Source organism: Bison bison, unplaced genomic scaffold (genome assembly GCF_000754665.1).
Source record: "Bison bison bison isolate TAMUID 2011002044 unplaced genomic scaffold, Bison_UMD1.0 scf7180017864495, whole genome shotgun sequence".
NCBI lineage: Eukaryota > Metazoa > Chordata > Mammalia > Artiodactyla > Bovidae > Bison > Bison bison.
In genome coordinates this window covers 12,002,886-12,017,391 of record NW_011495054.1, presented here as the reverse complement: position 1 = coordinate 12,017,391, position 14,506 = coordinate 12,002,886, and the positions used below count along the sequence as shown (strand labels likewise).

At 46.6% G+C, this 14,506-nt stretch overlaps 1 protein-coding gene across 3 annotated transcripts in view; it reads left to right on the top strand.

The window, feature by feature from the left end:
- The window catches only part of THOC5 (THO complex 5), a 30,971-nt gene that overhangs the window by 4,755 nt on the left and 11,710 nt on the right, over nucleotides 1–14,506 (top strand). For 2 of the 3 annotated variants that reach the window (XM_010828738.1, XM_010828737.1), the window contains 11 exons: nucleotides 1,500–1,643; nucleotides 2,567–2,680; nucleotides 2,815–2,912; nucleotides 5,938–6,084; nucleotides 7,486–7,600; nucleotides 9,282–9,414; nucleotides 10,131–10,163; nucleotides 11,681–11,758; nucleotides 12,429–12,469; nucleotides 12,673–12,772; nucleotides 14,215–14,323. In XM_010828738.1, coding sequence (XP_010827040.1) covers nucleotides 1,500–1,643; nucleotides 2,567–2,680; nucleotides 2,815–2,912; nucleotides 5,938–6,084; nucleotides 7,486–7,600; nucleotides 9,282–9,414; nucleotides 10,131–10,163; nucleotides 11,681–11,758; nucleotides 12,429–12,469; nucleotides 12,673–12,772; nucleotides 14,215–14,323 — 1,112 coding nt within the window. The remainder of the gene's footprint in view (nucleotides 1–1,499; nucleotides 1,644–2,566; nucleotides 2,681–2,814; nucleotides 2,913–5,937; nucleotides 6,085–7,485; nucleotides 7,601–9,281; nucleotides 9,415–10,130; nucleotides 10,164–11,680; nucleotides 11,759–12,428; nucleotides 12,470–12,672; nucleotides 12,773–14,214; nucleotides 14,324–14,506) is intronic. The other variant, XM_010828739.1, reaches the window with a different exon arrangement.

Here is a 14,506-nt window from a genome sequence, read left to right as displayed (position 1 = left end):
CTCAACATTCAGAAAACGATGATCATGGCATCTGGTCCCATCACTTCATGGGAAATAGATGGGGAAACAGTGGAAACAGTGTCAGACTTTATGTTTTGGGGCTCCAAAATCACTGCAGATGGTGACTGCAGCCATGAAATTAAAAGACGCTTACTCCTTGGAAGGAAAGTTATGACCAACCTAGGTAGCATATTCAAAAGCAGAGACATTACTTCGCCAACATAAGTCCGTCTAGTCAAGGCTGTGGTTTTTCCAGTGGTCATGTATGGATGTGAGAGTTGGACTGTGAAGAAAGCTGAGCACCAAAGAATTGATGCTTTTGAACTGTGGTGTTGGAGAAGACTCTTGAGAGTCCCTTGGACTGCAAGGAGATCCAACCAGTCCATCCTAAAAGAGATCAGTCCTGGGTGTTCTTTGGAAGGACTGATGCTAAAGCTGAAACTCCAGTACTTTGGCCACCTCATGTGAAGAGTTGACTCATTGGAAAAGACTCTGATGCTGGGAGGGATTGGGGGCAGGAGGAGAGGGGGACGACAGAGGATGAGGTAGCTGGATGGCATCACCGGCTCAATGGACATGAGTTTGAGTAACTCCGGGAGTTGGTGATGGACAGGGAGGCCTGGCGTGCTGCAATTCATGGGGTTGCAAAGAGTCGGACACTACTGAGCGACTGAACTGAACTGAACTGAAGAACTTTATCCTTTGAGAGGCATTGATTCCGATTCACTCTTTTTTTTTTAATAATTAAATTGAAGTATAATTGACACTTAACATATCAATTTCAAGTGTACAACATAATGATATTAGTATATTTTGTGAAAACGATCACCAAAATGTCTAGTTAATATCCATCGTGTTACATAGTTACAGATTTTTTTTTCTTGTGATGAGAACTTTTAAGATCTATTCTCAGCAACTTTGAAACACACAGATGCAATATTTTTAACTGTTAACTGACTCTCTCTGAAAGAGATGTGTTTGTTTATTCCAAAGGCTAGGAGACCAATTAGGATATTTTAGTTTCTGCTAAAGCTTGTCTCAACCATCTAAACACCCATCAGAAGGAATTGGTTAAATGAATTCTGGTTCATCTGTGTGTAACCATTTTACTGGAGATCTGTATTTATTGTGATGAGAAATTATACTAAATAGCATGAACAGTATGATCCCATTTTATTTTATTTTGATGCATTTATCCACAGTATTAACAATGAGTTATTTCAGGCTGGGAGGTGAGATTATAGGCAATTATTCACTTTCGTTTTGATACTCTTCATTCTGAATCTCTGAATCTCTTCTGAATCTCTCAACACCAAGCATGCATTACTGTACAATCAGAAAGAGGAAAAGAAGAAAGAAAAGCATTTGATTTGAGGACCAGATTCTTTAGAGACCTGATTTGGGGGGCTTCATAATCACTGATCTCAGCTAAGTGTCCCTTGTTCCACCGGAGAGACTTTTACTCCCCACACCACAAGGCCTGATCCTTGCCTCCACAGGAAGGTAAATACTACAGTGAGGAGGCTGAGGTGGACCTACGGGACCCTGGCAGAGACTATGAGCTGTACAAGTACACATGCCAGGAGCTGCAGAGGCTCATGGCCGAGATTCAGGACCTGAAGAGCAGGGGCGGCAAGGATGCGGTAAGGAGCAGGCGTGGGCGCACGTGGGTCTGCGTGGATGGATCTGTTTTGCACCTGTCACAGCCCTTCCTGATTTTGGTCTTGTGTCCTGCCATCATCAGGGGATTAGACCCTGAGGGCTCTAGAGATCTGCCTATTAGTTTATTGTAACATCACCGCACAGTCACCAACAACAGTCATGAAAGTATAGGATTAATCATTTTTTTTCCATAACTGTAATTTGATAATTCATTGAAACAATATTTATTAAGTGCTGGGCATTTTGCTAGGGGTGGAGAAAATGAATAATACCATCAGTCACCCTTGCACATATAAGACCAGATGTACACAAGTAAGTCATAGAGACCAGAAACTGTTAATATTAAATTAAAAAACAAACAAACAGGTTTCAGGGCAGAGTAACAAAACAGTGTGACTGAAAACTCTATGGGTAAGAAGTTCAAAACAATCCATATTTTTTCAGGAATCTCACTTATTTGTGCTTATCCTGGCCAATATTGTTAAGATTATTACAGCTTATCTGTTTGACTGTAGTCAAATTTTACAGCTATAGTTCTACCATTTTTGTTCAAATTAATTCTGTAGTGTTTATAGAGGTCAAGTTACATGGCGTGCAGTGGCGCTATTTGGATTTCTGTGTACGTTACGTAGAGACAGCTTTGGTTTGTGCATTGGCTGCGTTTGTTCCATCTTTGATTCCTGTTACTTTGGTCCAAGCAGAAATTTTTTTTTTTTGGCCTGGAAACTGTAAGCATTTCGCTTATACAGTCATTCTTCCATCTCCCCCTGACACTTCTCATGGTTCTGAGCTCCTTCCAGTGTCTGTTCTTAACCCTAGATGAGGTTGGATCAGCAGTGAGGGGCTGAAGGAAGCTGAGCCAGCTCTATTTGTCAAGGTCTTTATCAGTTTTCTCGGCCAGCAGGCAGTTGAGATAGAAGATCGGAGGATCCAGAGCTGTGTGCATTTCATGACTCTAAAGAAGCTTAATCGATTAGCCCACATCAGGTTGAAGAAAGGAAGAGATCAGACCCATGAGGTAGGAGCTGAGAGATTTACCCTCTCACCCCCTCCCTAATCCCCTTTCCCTTTTTCTGAGTTTGCAGCCTGCTGTGCTTTGCCCTGCCCCACCCCACCTTGTCCCACTCCGCTCTGACCTTGTCCTCCTTGCAGGCCAAGCAGAAAGTGGACGCCTACCACCTGCAGCTCCAGAACCTGCTGTATGAGGTGATGCACCTGCAGAAGGAGATCACCAAGTGTCTGGAGTTTAAGTGAGTTTTGGAGCACAGGGCTTTGGCACGGTGATCTGCTGGTAACTGCCTTTCCTTCGTAGCTCAGTGTGAGCCAGTTTTTTTAAAAAGGAGTCAGACGCACTTGGAGACTGCAGGATCTGGGGAAAGGATGAATAAATCACTTCTGAATGGGAAAATCGGAAGCAGCAGTTCCAGGCTGCACAAAGAACCTCAGAAGCCTGTCTGACCCTTTGGAGTTTTTAGCTCTGCTGCTGCTGCTGCTAAGTCGCTTCAGTCGTGTCCGACTCTGTGCGACCCCATAGACGGCAGCCCACCAGGCTCCCCTGTCCCTGGGATTCTCCAGGCAAGAACACTGGAGTGGGTTGCCATTTCCTTCTCCAATGCATGAAGGTGAAAAGTGAAAGTGAAGTCGCTCAGTCATGTCCGACTCTTCACGACCCCATGGACTGCAGCCTACCAGGCTCCTCCGTCCATGGGATTTTCCAGGCAAGAGTACTGGAGTGGGGTGCTCTGACCGTGGTGAAAAGCAGTTGTCTCTCCCCAGCAGGGAGAGTCTTCGCATTATCAGTTTGATTCCTGAGCACCTGTATGTGAGCAGCTCACTTCCAGTTACATCTTTTTAACCTTTTGGCCCAGCTTTTCCCTCTGAAGTTCCAGCAATTCATTTTTGCAAATGGATTTCATTCTTTGGAACCTGAACCCCTTGTTGCCTAGCTCCCTCTAGGTGAACAAACCACAGTTTGTCAGTGTCCTTAAACTGTGATGCCTCTTGGCAAGTCCAAGGTGAAAGATCAGAAAGAGGAAGGAACAGACAGAATAAGAGAGGGCAGCATGTTCTTGCTTGGTCAGACCTATTTGTGTAAACTGAAAGAAGTCAGGTTTTATTTGTAATAAACTTGAGATGAGGGAGACCACAATAGACGTTGTTGTTGTTCAGTCGCTAAGTTGTATCTGATTATCTCCAAACCTTTGGACTACAGCACACCAGGCTTCCCTGTTTGCTCAAACTCATGTCCCTTGAGTCATTGATGTCATCCAGCCATCTCACGTGAGACCTTGGGTCTGGTGTGTGCTGATTTTTGAGAGGCGTCTTTCTCTGCTTCACAAATTTATCACATAATTATGCTGAAATACAGAAGTAAAATCCACATCAGGTAACTGAGTTAACAGTGTTGAAAAATTGACAGTTTCCTGGTTTTGACTATCATGCTTAGATATTAAGCTAACCTGGGAGAAGGGTACATGGAGGAAATAAACTCTTTAGTTCAAGATTCACAAGAAGTTTTAAAAATATTGCTATTTTTGTAAAGTTTAAAAAAAGAAAAAAAAATAAGACAGGTATAAAAACACCAAGGGTATGATGCTCCACCTGTTACTCTTGTTCAGATGAAGGCCAACAAGCGCAGAATGCAGCCGAATGCAATCTTGTGGCGAAGCAGTGGCCATGTGGAAGGACCAGGGACCCTGGACAGCCTGGGTTCAGCTCCCAGCTCTGCCCCTCCTTAGTTCTGTGGCCTTGGGCAAGCTGCTTACTGATGGTAGCCTCCGTTTCATTTGGAAAATGGAAGTAATGATCCCTGTCTCAGTTATTGTAAGAATTAAGTGAGATAAGAATGGTATTTCCAGTAGTCGTGCATGGATATGAGAGTTGGACTATAAAGAAACCTGAGCGCTGAAGAATTGATGCCTTTGAACTGTAGTGTTGGAGAAAAGTCTTGAGAGTCCCTTGAACTGCAAGGAGATCAAACCAGTACATCTTAAAGGACATCAGTCTTGAATATTCATTGGAAGGATGCCGAAGCTGAAATTTCAATACTTTGGCTACCTGATGCGAAGAACTGACTCCTTGGGAAAGATACTGATGCTGGGAAAGATTGAAGGCAGGAAGAGAAGGGGATGACAGAGGATAAGATAGTTGGGTGGCATCACCGACTCAATGGACATGAATTTGAACGAGCTCCGGGAGTTGGTGATGGACAGGGAAGCCTGGCGTGCTGCAGTCCATGGGGTCACAAAGAGTCGGACACGACTGAGCAGTTGAACTGAACTGAAGGATGGTGTACAGTGGGTACGTAATACATGGCAGCTCCTGTTATCACTGCTATACAACCTGAGCACTACTGTGTTCATGTAGCAAAAGGGATTGGGTTTCTTTTATACACATGTGCCACTATACATGTAATGGTTAAAGCCTCTAGATCTTTTCACATCAGTCCTACCATGTTGAATCTTCCTCATGTTAAGCTTAGATAGTTAATAATTTAAACTTAAATGTAGACCCTTATGTTTATTCCTGCTAAATTGCATTTCTTGGTTTGAACCTGACATTCTAGGCCTAGACCATAATGGGTTTTTTTGGTTTTTTTTTAATTCATTTTCCTTATGACCGTGAATACATTGTTTGATAAGCAATTTTCTTTTTATTTATATAATTATGATTGTGCTGGGTCTTTGTTGCTGCACAGGCTTTTCTCTAGTTGCAGCAAGTGGGGGCTACTCTGTAATTGCAGTAGGGGGGCTTCTCATTGTGGTGGCTTCTGTTGTTGCTGAGCATGGGTTTTGGGGTGCCCAGACTCAGTAATTCTAGCTCCCTGGCTCTAGAGAGCTTGGGCTTAGTTACCCCATAGCCTGTGGGATCTTCCCAAATCAGGGATTGCGCCCATGTCTCCTACATTGCCAGATGGATTCTTTACCACTGAGCCACCAGGGAAGCCCAACTATGATGTTTTTATTTGATTCTTTAATCTCTTAGCTCTCGTGCAGAGCTTGGAGAGGTCTGTACGTTTCATAAGCCTGCTTTCTAGGTCTTTAGTTAAATCATGGGTATAAAGCTTGGGCACCATGGGTAAGGATCCTGTGGCATGTCACCAACTACCTCTCTTCACACTGAAATACCAACTAATGAGCATTTGCTGAGAAGCCTGGATTCCAGGCTCCTGAGTGGCTGTAGACCAGGCCAGAGTACACATACCTGGGGAACTGGGGGCCCGCTTGAGCCAGTGTTTCTGAGAACAGCAGCTTGACGTTGAGTTTTTGACTATAGGTCAAAGCACGAAGAAATCGATCTGGTCAGCTTAGAGGAGTTCTATAAGGAGGCTCCTCCAGATATCAGCAAGGCAGAAGTCACCATGGGAGACCCTCACCAGCAAACCCTTGCACGTCTGGACTGGGAGCTGGAGCAGCGGAAAAGGTAGCGTTTCCTCCTTCCTGACCTGTTCACCTGTACAGACACGAACCTGTATTCACCAGGGCCAGTGCTTTGTCCTGTCCCAGGGTCAATAGCAAAGCACAGTGGGACCAGCAGAATGGCCTCTAAGACCAAATCGCGTTTTTTTCATTAAGTCACACTTAGCATTTGACACTTGACCGGTTGAACTGTAAGTGGGGTTGGAATTGCTTAAGGTGGTTACAAGAAAGTTCAGGTAACCTTTCCCTGAAAATTTTAATGCCTAAGACTTAAATACCTTTTGTACTATAAATTCAATTTTTTTTGCCTTTTCCCCCACCCATAAGCATATTCATATGGTATTGCAAAGCTTTGCAAACGTTATTTCAGAAGGCTATACAGCATTCCATTGTAAATTGTCACATAATTGTTTCTGTAGTGGATTGGACTTTTAAGTTGTTTGCATTTTTTTGCTATTGTAAATAATGCATTGAGGCACCCCTTTACATATAAAACTTTTTGTACTGATAAAGAGCTTTTCTTAATTAAGTGTGAATAGAATGTCTATACTTTGTAATTTAATCAAGATTTTTCTTAGGATACGGTATGTATATACATTTTTCACCCTAGACGTTTTATGGTTGTATCCCTTCCACCATGGTGACTTTTTCCTCTTTGCATGTGTACAGGAATTCTGGGGCTTTTGCGTGGCACATTTGCTTTGTTTTCTGTCAGAAAAGGTGGTGTTTTTAATCCCTTGCATTTTTCTGTTGTTGAGTGTATTTTGTGCCTTTGGTCTACATTATAAATTTATTAAATACAGAGTCTAGATCTTAGGGAATTGGTTTCAGCTTTTTAGCACATGGGACTGGCCTGTCATACCCCTGTCCAATATGTAGCCTGCCCTTGGCTAAGCCACGAGAGTTCCATTCCTGTGGCTCTGGCCTGGAATCCATCCCCACTCAGGCCAGTCTGTGGGCCTCATTCAGGTTCTGTAGCTGCTGGGTCCGTATGTTTGTGAAAGTTTTGGATCTAGCCTCTGAGGCAAAAAATGGAGCAGGAGGTGACATGGGAGTATTCCCTAGTGGTTATGAGCATGGCCTCTGGAGCAGACAGGCCTGGATTCAGAGCCCAACTCTGTGCTTGCTCTTAGCTGGACGACCTTGGACAAGTTACCCACCTGCCTGAGCCTCGGTTTCCTTCTTCAGGGATAAGAAAAGTCCCCATCTTCCAGCGATTTTATAAAGGATTAAATGCCATAATGTTTATAAAGGTTCTCCATAGTGCCTGGCATGTAGTAAATGCTAGGTAAACATTAGCAGTTCATCATGACTGCGGTCGTTAGGTAAGAGTCTGGCGGTGAACAGGTGTGTTGGGGTGTCCCTGGGGAGCATCCCTAGACAGTGCTCTGTCCTCCCTCAACAGGCTGGCGGAGAAGTACCGAGAGTGCCTGTCCAACAAGGAGAAGATCCTCAAGGAGATTGAGGTGAAGAAGGAGTACCTGAGCAGCCTCCAGCCTCGTCTCAACAGCATCATGCAGGTGAGAGTCTCCCCACAGCCCGCCACCTCCTTGGCTTGTACTTGGCCTTCACCACCCAGTGACCTCAGGCCACCGGCAGCCGCGTCGCCCTGTGGGTTTTGTCGGTCTGTGAGCCTAGAGCGCAGTGCGAGGATGGTCCCGTCTGCAGGTGCACAGCTGGCGTAGTAAGGCTGTGTCCTTTGTGGAGGAAATGCAGGATGGGCTCAGGAACGCATATACACATCTACCTGGGTGTTTTCACCAGCGCCTCTTCTGGGTAAAACACTGTCACAAACTGTAAGCAGAGTTTACCCTCGCGTGACCTCCACCAGCCTGCAGTCCGTGAGGACCCACGCTTGGGGATGCTCGGTCCCCTGACTGCACCTCAGGGGCCAGCTGCTTAGTAGAGCTCTCACTCTGAAATGAACTTCGCTAGTACTGAAAGCTATCAGGTACCTTGGAGGGGAAAGTCCCCACTTTTTACCTGTAAAATGCAATGTCTTTCTTTATGGGTGACCTTATTTTTGTTTGTGAAGTCAGATTTGATTTAAATCTTTATAGTTTTATAAAGCAGGGTATATGGCTAATATGGAGGACTTTGTAAAAGGACCCTAGAGAAATTAAAAATTCAGTTTTGTAGGATTTGGCAAGATCTGTGTTTCCTCTCTTCAACCCTAGGTGTAGAATTAACAGATACTCATATAGGACAGAAGTCAGAAACTTAAGTTTTGGTTGTACTTAAATTTTTCCTGTTAACTGGAAGCACTCCAAATGCTCCTAAGTAAGGTGTAGGGTAAATAAATTCTTGTATGGTTCAGTCTTAACAGTTGTGATGGAAGTGTGGAACAGCCTATTACTGACTATAAAATTATGAAACAAATGCAAGTTGGAGAACATGTAGTATAATCTCTTTTACACGCGCCTTCATTTACAGAGTATTGAATGCATGCGTATGTGTGTTAAGTCATCTGTGTGCTTAGAAAAGTATGTTTTCACACCAGACCATTAATGGTTACCTTTGGTGGCTGGGAACTGGGAACTTTTGCCTTATAAACTTGAATACAACCTTTTAAAAAAGAAATACTTGTATTACTTTAAAAAAATAATTTTACATAAAACCATACAGCTTGTAAATGTACATGCGGGTCAGTGAATTTTCACTGTGTGCACATTTTTGAACATATCTGTGTAATCAACACTCAGAATTGAGAAGAACATTACCAGTTTTCCAGAAGTTACTTTATTCCTCTCACAGTCTGGGGAGACAGTGACTGCCACTGTGTACACGTGGCTTATATCTCCATTCATTTAGACCTTTCATTTCTCAGGTGTTTGTGTAGAAGTTTACACACTTGATGCTTAGGTACTTGATATTTTCCTGAAGCTAGTGGAATTGGTATCTTTTTTTTTTTTTTCCTTTTAAAAAAAATTGGAATTAATTGTTTTATAATATTGTGTCAGTTTCTGCCGCACAACGTGAATCAGCTATACGTATACATATATCCCTCCCTCACGAGTCTCCCTCCCACCCATCCCCCCCATCCCACGCCTCTCGGTCATCACGGAGCGCTGAGCTGAACTCCTTTGGTATCTTTGTTTAAAGTGCATTTTCTTACTGTTTGCTGTTGCTGTCACCTTGATAAGGTTCCTGTGTGAACTGCGTACCAAAGAGAAACAAAATCCCTTCTTCTGTTGCTTGCAGGCCTCCCTCCCGGTGCAGGAGTACCTGTTCATGCCCTTCGACCAGGCTCACAAGCAGTACGAGACAGCCAGACACCTGCCGCCTCCCCTCTATGTGCTCTTTGTCCAGGCCACTGCGTACGGGCAGGCCTGTGGTGAGTGTGAGGCGGGCAGGGAAGAGGGGCTGTGGGAGCAGCGGCCGAGGCCAGGGGGCACTGGAAGCACCGCCTGCCGAGGAAAGCTCCCGGGCCCTGCCCAGAAGCCCTCAGGTGACAGACGCTGCCTCCCCTCTGCACTGCCCAGCATGGCTGCTTTGACCAGCTGGCCTAAGGCTGGACTAACCTGATGGGCACTCCAGGATGGATGGCTTTGAATCTCTGATGAGCCCGGCTGGTCGGCTGTTGGGTTCAGTGCCCAGGCGGCCTCTCCAGGCTCCCAAGTGCTTCCCCCATCAAGGCACGCTTGGCAGGTGGATCGGTGCCTTCTGCTCGCTTGAGGGAGAAGCTCAGTGAACACAGGTCCCAGCCAGCTCTCCCAGGCTTTCACCGCCGTGCCCTGGGACAGGCCGCATGTCATCACAGTGAATTACCAGGGGAAAGGAGGTGTCCTTATTAAGCTTGAAGGCAGCCCGTGACTCCAGTAGGATTTGGGGACGTTTCTGGAGATCCTACCTCTTGCCTTCCTGCAGCTTTCCCCCGGCACCTAAACTTTTCTCCCCTCCCCCACCCCATCACCTCAGACCCACGCTGCATCGGTGCATGCCTGTCCTCCCAGCCGCGGCATCCACACATTACTGTCTCTCTTCTTGTGTCTTCCCGGTCCCTTTGATCCTCTCCCTCCCCTCTGTTCTCCCTCCTGTTTTCATCATCAGCTCATAGGAAATCTTCCCAGCCCCCTAGACAGGGTGAGTAATTTTCTTTTCTTTTGTGTTTGAAATCCAGCCTGTTTTCATTCCTATTTTACTGTGGAATTCCAGGAGTAAACCAGTCAAAAGAACAGTCTGGCATTTGCCTGTGTTTGGTGGGGGAAGCCAGTTTCTTTGGGACGAGCTATGATGGTTCGTGCAGGGTTGTCAGTGATAAGCAGTGGTCAGCCACCTGGGAATACGTCAGTGGCCTGCCCCTTGGGGGAAGTCTGTCATCCTTCTTTACACTCTTGGGCAAACTCTTTTTGGCCCCCACGACTATGTGCATCTCTGTACACCCCTTTGAATGGAACAAGAAGGGCTATAGCCTCTCTGACCTCCCAGTACTAGACGCACAGAGTTCCACAAAGGCAGGTCCAAGCATCACTCGGTGAGGTGTCAGGCCTGGTGCAGGGATCAGGCTGCTTAGCTCTGTGGTAGAGGGAAGAAAATCCCATGGATGGAGGAGCCTGGAAGGCTGCAGTCCATGGGATTGCTGAGGGTCGGACCCGACTGAGCGACTTCACTTTCACTTTTCACTCTCATGCATTGGAGAAGGAAATGGCAACCCACTCCAGTGTTCTTGCCTGGAGAACCCCAGGGATAGGGGAGCCTGGTGAGCTGCCGTCGATGGGGTCGCACAGAGTAGGACACAACTGAAGCGACTTAGCGGCAGCAGCAGCAGCAAAAGGACCAAGCTCAGGTTGAATAGACTTGGTCTTGAATCCTAGTTTGTCTACTTGGCTGTTGTAGCTAACATTCCTGAGCCTCAATTTTCTCAGCAGTAAATGGCTAGAGTAATAGTATTTCTCCTGTAGGGTTGTTGTGAGGATTCAAAGTGAATTTTTTTAAGTAATTTTAAAATTAAAGTTACAGGTATTAGCTCATTCAGTCCTCACCAGCCGGCCGGGCAGCTCCCATCTGTCAAATCCCCGTTTCACAGGTGCCAAAACTGAGGCTCTGAGCAGTGACATAACTTCCCAGGTTGTGAGTTTGGGAGTTGGTTGGGTAGAGACTGAGGCCTGAGAGTAGACTGCAGGTTCCATCTTCCTCCCCACTATCCTTCTTCCAATTAAATGTGACAGGCAGGTGCTGGGTGTTTGGTGTAGCACAGAAGAGAGAATAAGAACTGAGGGGAGAGCCGTCGTTCCTAAGATGTGGACAGTCACGGTCCAGATGAGAGCTTTTATGATAGTTGGCAGAATTGTGCCATATGGCTCTGGGCCATTGGTTTGGATTTCTTTGCCTTGGTGTAAACCTGAAAAGAGAATTCACACCTAGTCTCGGTTGATGCTTGGCCAGGAATCTGCACTCTGAGTCCTTGTTTTCAGTAAATGATGGGAAAAAGACTTGGGTTTCCTGCCTTGCCGCTCTGCATCTGGAGAAGGGCGTTTGGCCTCCCAGCCCCGGTCAGTAAGGAGCGGTGGCAGGTGCGGGCAGTGCGGCCCCAGGGCGGGCCTGCTTGTGTGGTGAGCTTCCCTCAGCAGCTGTCACAGGCGGCTCTTTCTTGCTCCCAGATAAGATGTTGTCTGTGGCGATTGAAGGCAGCGTGGATGAGGCCAAGGCTCTGTTCAAGCCTCCCGAGGACTCCCAGGGTAAGTGGTGCTCAGGGTCCTCCCCCACGTCCTCCTCTGCTGGTTCCGGGGGCGCCAGGTCCCCCCCCCCGCCAGGGCCGTCTCTGGTCTTGTGGAAATGAGCCGTACTGGTTCTGAGGGGCAGGGAGCTTGGCTTCAGCGTCCCAGTGCTCGGGGTAAACAGGGAAAAGCCCTTCCTTTGGATTCAGCCCTGCTTCTCACTAGCTCACAGTGCTGGGGAGACTCTTCAACGTTTGGAGCCTCAGTTCACTCACCTGTCAAAGCAAGATAGTGATAGCTCGTGTATCTGGGATTGTGATGTGGGTTAAAGGGGGTCGGGCATGTAGATCCTCAGCGTCACCCTCAGCACATGGCATGTAATCGTCAGATGTATGAGCTGCTGCTGTTGTTTATGTCACTGTTATTGCTTCCATCACCAGCGGAGGACCTTAGGATGTCCCTAGGACGGCATTAAAAAGCACTGAAAGAACTCAGGAGTGATGGGATTATAGGTCATTATCCTTTTCCTTGCATCGCTGTACTGTACTGAGTGAGAAACAGCGATTTATTATTTATTCTAAGGAAATTCATTGACAAAAGCCTAAGCCATTTTACACGCCCTCAGGAGGTGCTCTGGGGAGAATTGGGGGAGTCCCCTCATCCCCCAGCTGCCTTCTCTCTCTCACTGCAGACGATGAGAGTGACTCGGACGCCGAGGAGGAGCAGACCACGGTGAGAGCGTGGGGCCCGCTAGCTGCCAGGTGCCATCCTTCCTGGAAGCAGAAGAGAGAGATGTGAAAGAGAGGGCGGCCGGGATCCTGGCAGCCTGAGAGCTGAAGCACAGGTCCCAGTGCTGAAGCCCTGGGTGGCAGGGAGAGGGAAGTGGGGATTCCTGTGACGTGTGTGTAACCTGCTCAACTCCCTCCTTTGTCCAGAAACGCCGGCGACCCACACTGGGAGTTCAGCTGGACGACAAGCGCAAGGAGATGCTGAAGAGGCACCCGCTGTCTGTGCTGCTGGACCTGAAGTGCAAAGGTCTGTCTCTCCATGGTCTGGGGCATCTCCTAACACCAAGGAGTGCGGCCAGCTGCAGCCACGCGGGGTCTGGCAAGCCAATGCCCCCTTGGCTACAGGAAGATTCTGGCTTCATATTTCTGTTTTCCTTTATTGTTCTTCATGGAGTTTGACTTTATTTTCCCTTCCTGAATCATAACCCTAAAAACATAGCAAAACCATTAGACACATCAGGGACACTTGATGGAGCTACCATCTTTCTGAATTTGACAGGTCAGATACACAGAGCAAGTTGCCAAGAGTGTGCAGCTTTTGACATACTCTTGACATACAACATAATCAACTTGCTTAATTTAATACATACAAGTAGAACTTTGTATTCTGCAGAGAATGTGGGTTTTGAAACTGGCTTCATATGGATACTGGAGCACATGATAAAGCATCCCAGTGTGATAAGAGTTAATGGTTAGACATAAGCTTCCTTCTCACCCCAGCCTCCCAGACCCTGGGCCTAGGTCTGAGTTCCAAGGAGGGCCATTGTGATGGTTTTCTGTGTATTTTCAAGAAATAGTCTATGCAATAGTCAGTTCTTGCCATCAGATGGCCAAAGTGTTGGAGCTTCAGCTTTAGCATCAGTCCTTCCAATGAATATTCAGGGTTGATTTCCTTTAGGATGTCTGGTTTGATCTCCTTGCTGTCCAAGGGACTCTCAAGAGTCTTCTCCAGCACCACAATTTGAAAGCATCAGTTCTTCAGTGCTCAGCCATCTTTATGGTCCAGCTCTCACATCTGTACATGATTAGTTAACCGGAGTGCAGTTTTCAAAATCAGAGTTAGTTTCATTGGTACTATACCGTTAACTATAGAACTTACTCAGATGCCCCTGGTTTTTCCCCTAATGCCCTTTTCCTGTTCCCAGATTCAATCCAGGATCTCACGTGCATTTAGTCATTGTGCCCCTTAATCTCCTCAAGTCTTTGCTTGTTTTTTGTGACCTTGTCACTTTGGAAGATGAGGTTTATGTATCATGTAGAAAGACTCTCAGTTTGGTCTTGTCTGATGTTTTCTGATTAGACTGAGGTTGTGGGTTTTGGAGAAAGCTCACCACAGATTGGGTGTTCACCATCCTGTATTACGAGGGATCCATGGAATCACTGCGTCTTGGTACTAGTGATGTTAACTCAGATTACTTGCTGACCTGGTGATCACTTGATCGCTTTTTTTCCTTGTTGTTTTAGTTGGAAGCAGTCTCTATGTCCAATCCACTCTCAAGGGAGGAAAATGAAGCTCCACCTCTTGGAGGGAGGAGTAGTAAAGAATTTGTAGAGACTTTTTTAAACTCAATGTTAAGTTGCCGTTGTTTTTGTGTGAAAGATCTTAAATGTCGTTGATTTTCTCTGATTCTGTTGACTCCCTTCTAATGTCAGCTCATAAAGGATGTCTCTTTTCCTCCTCCCCTCCAGATGACAGTGTGCTGCACCTGACTTTCTACTACCTCATGAACCTCAACATCATGACGGTGAAAGCCAGAGTGACCACCGCCACGGAGCTGATCACCCCCATCAGTGCAGGGTATCGCTGCAGGGCTGCGGTGTGGGCGGGGCTGTGATGGGCGCCTGCCTGCTGGGCTGTTCCCGGATCCTCTCTCACCTGACTAGGAGGGGCTTCACGGCCGCACTGGCTTCTGCTGTCGCGTCCACAAGCCCAGAAGCCCTGGCGCACTAAGGGTATATTTAGAAAGCACTCACTGAGTGG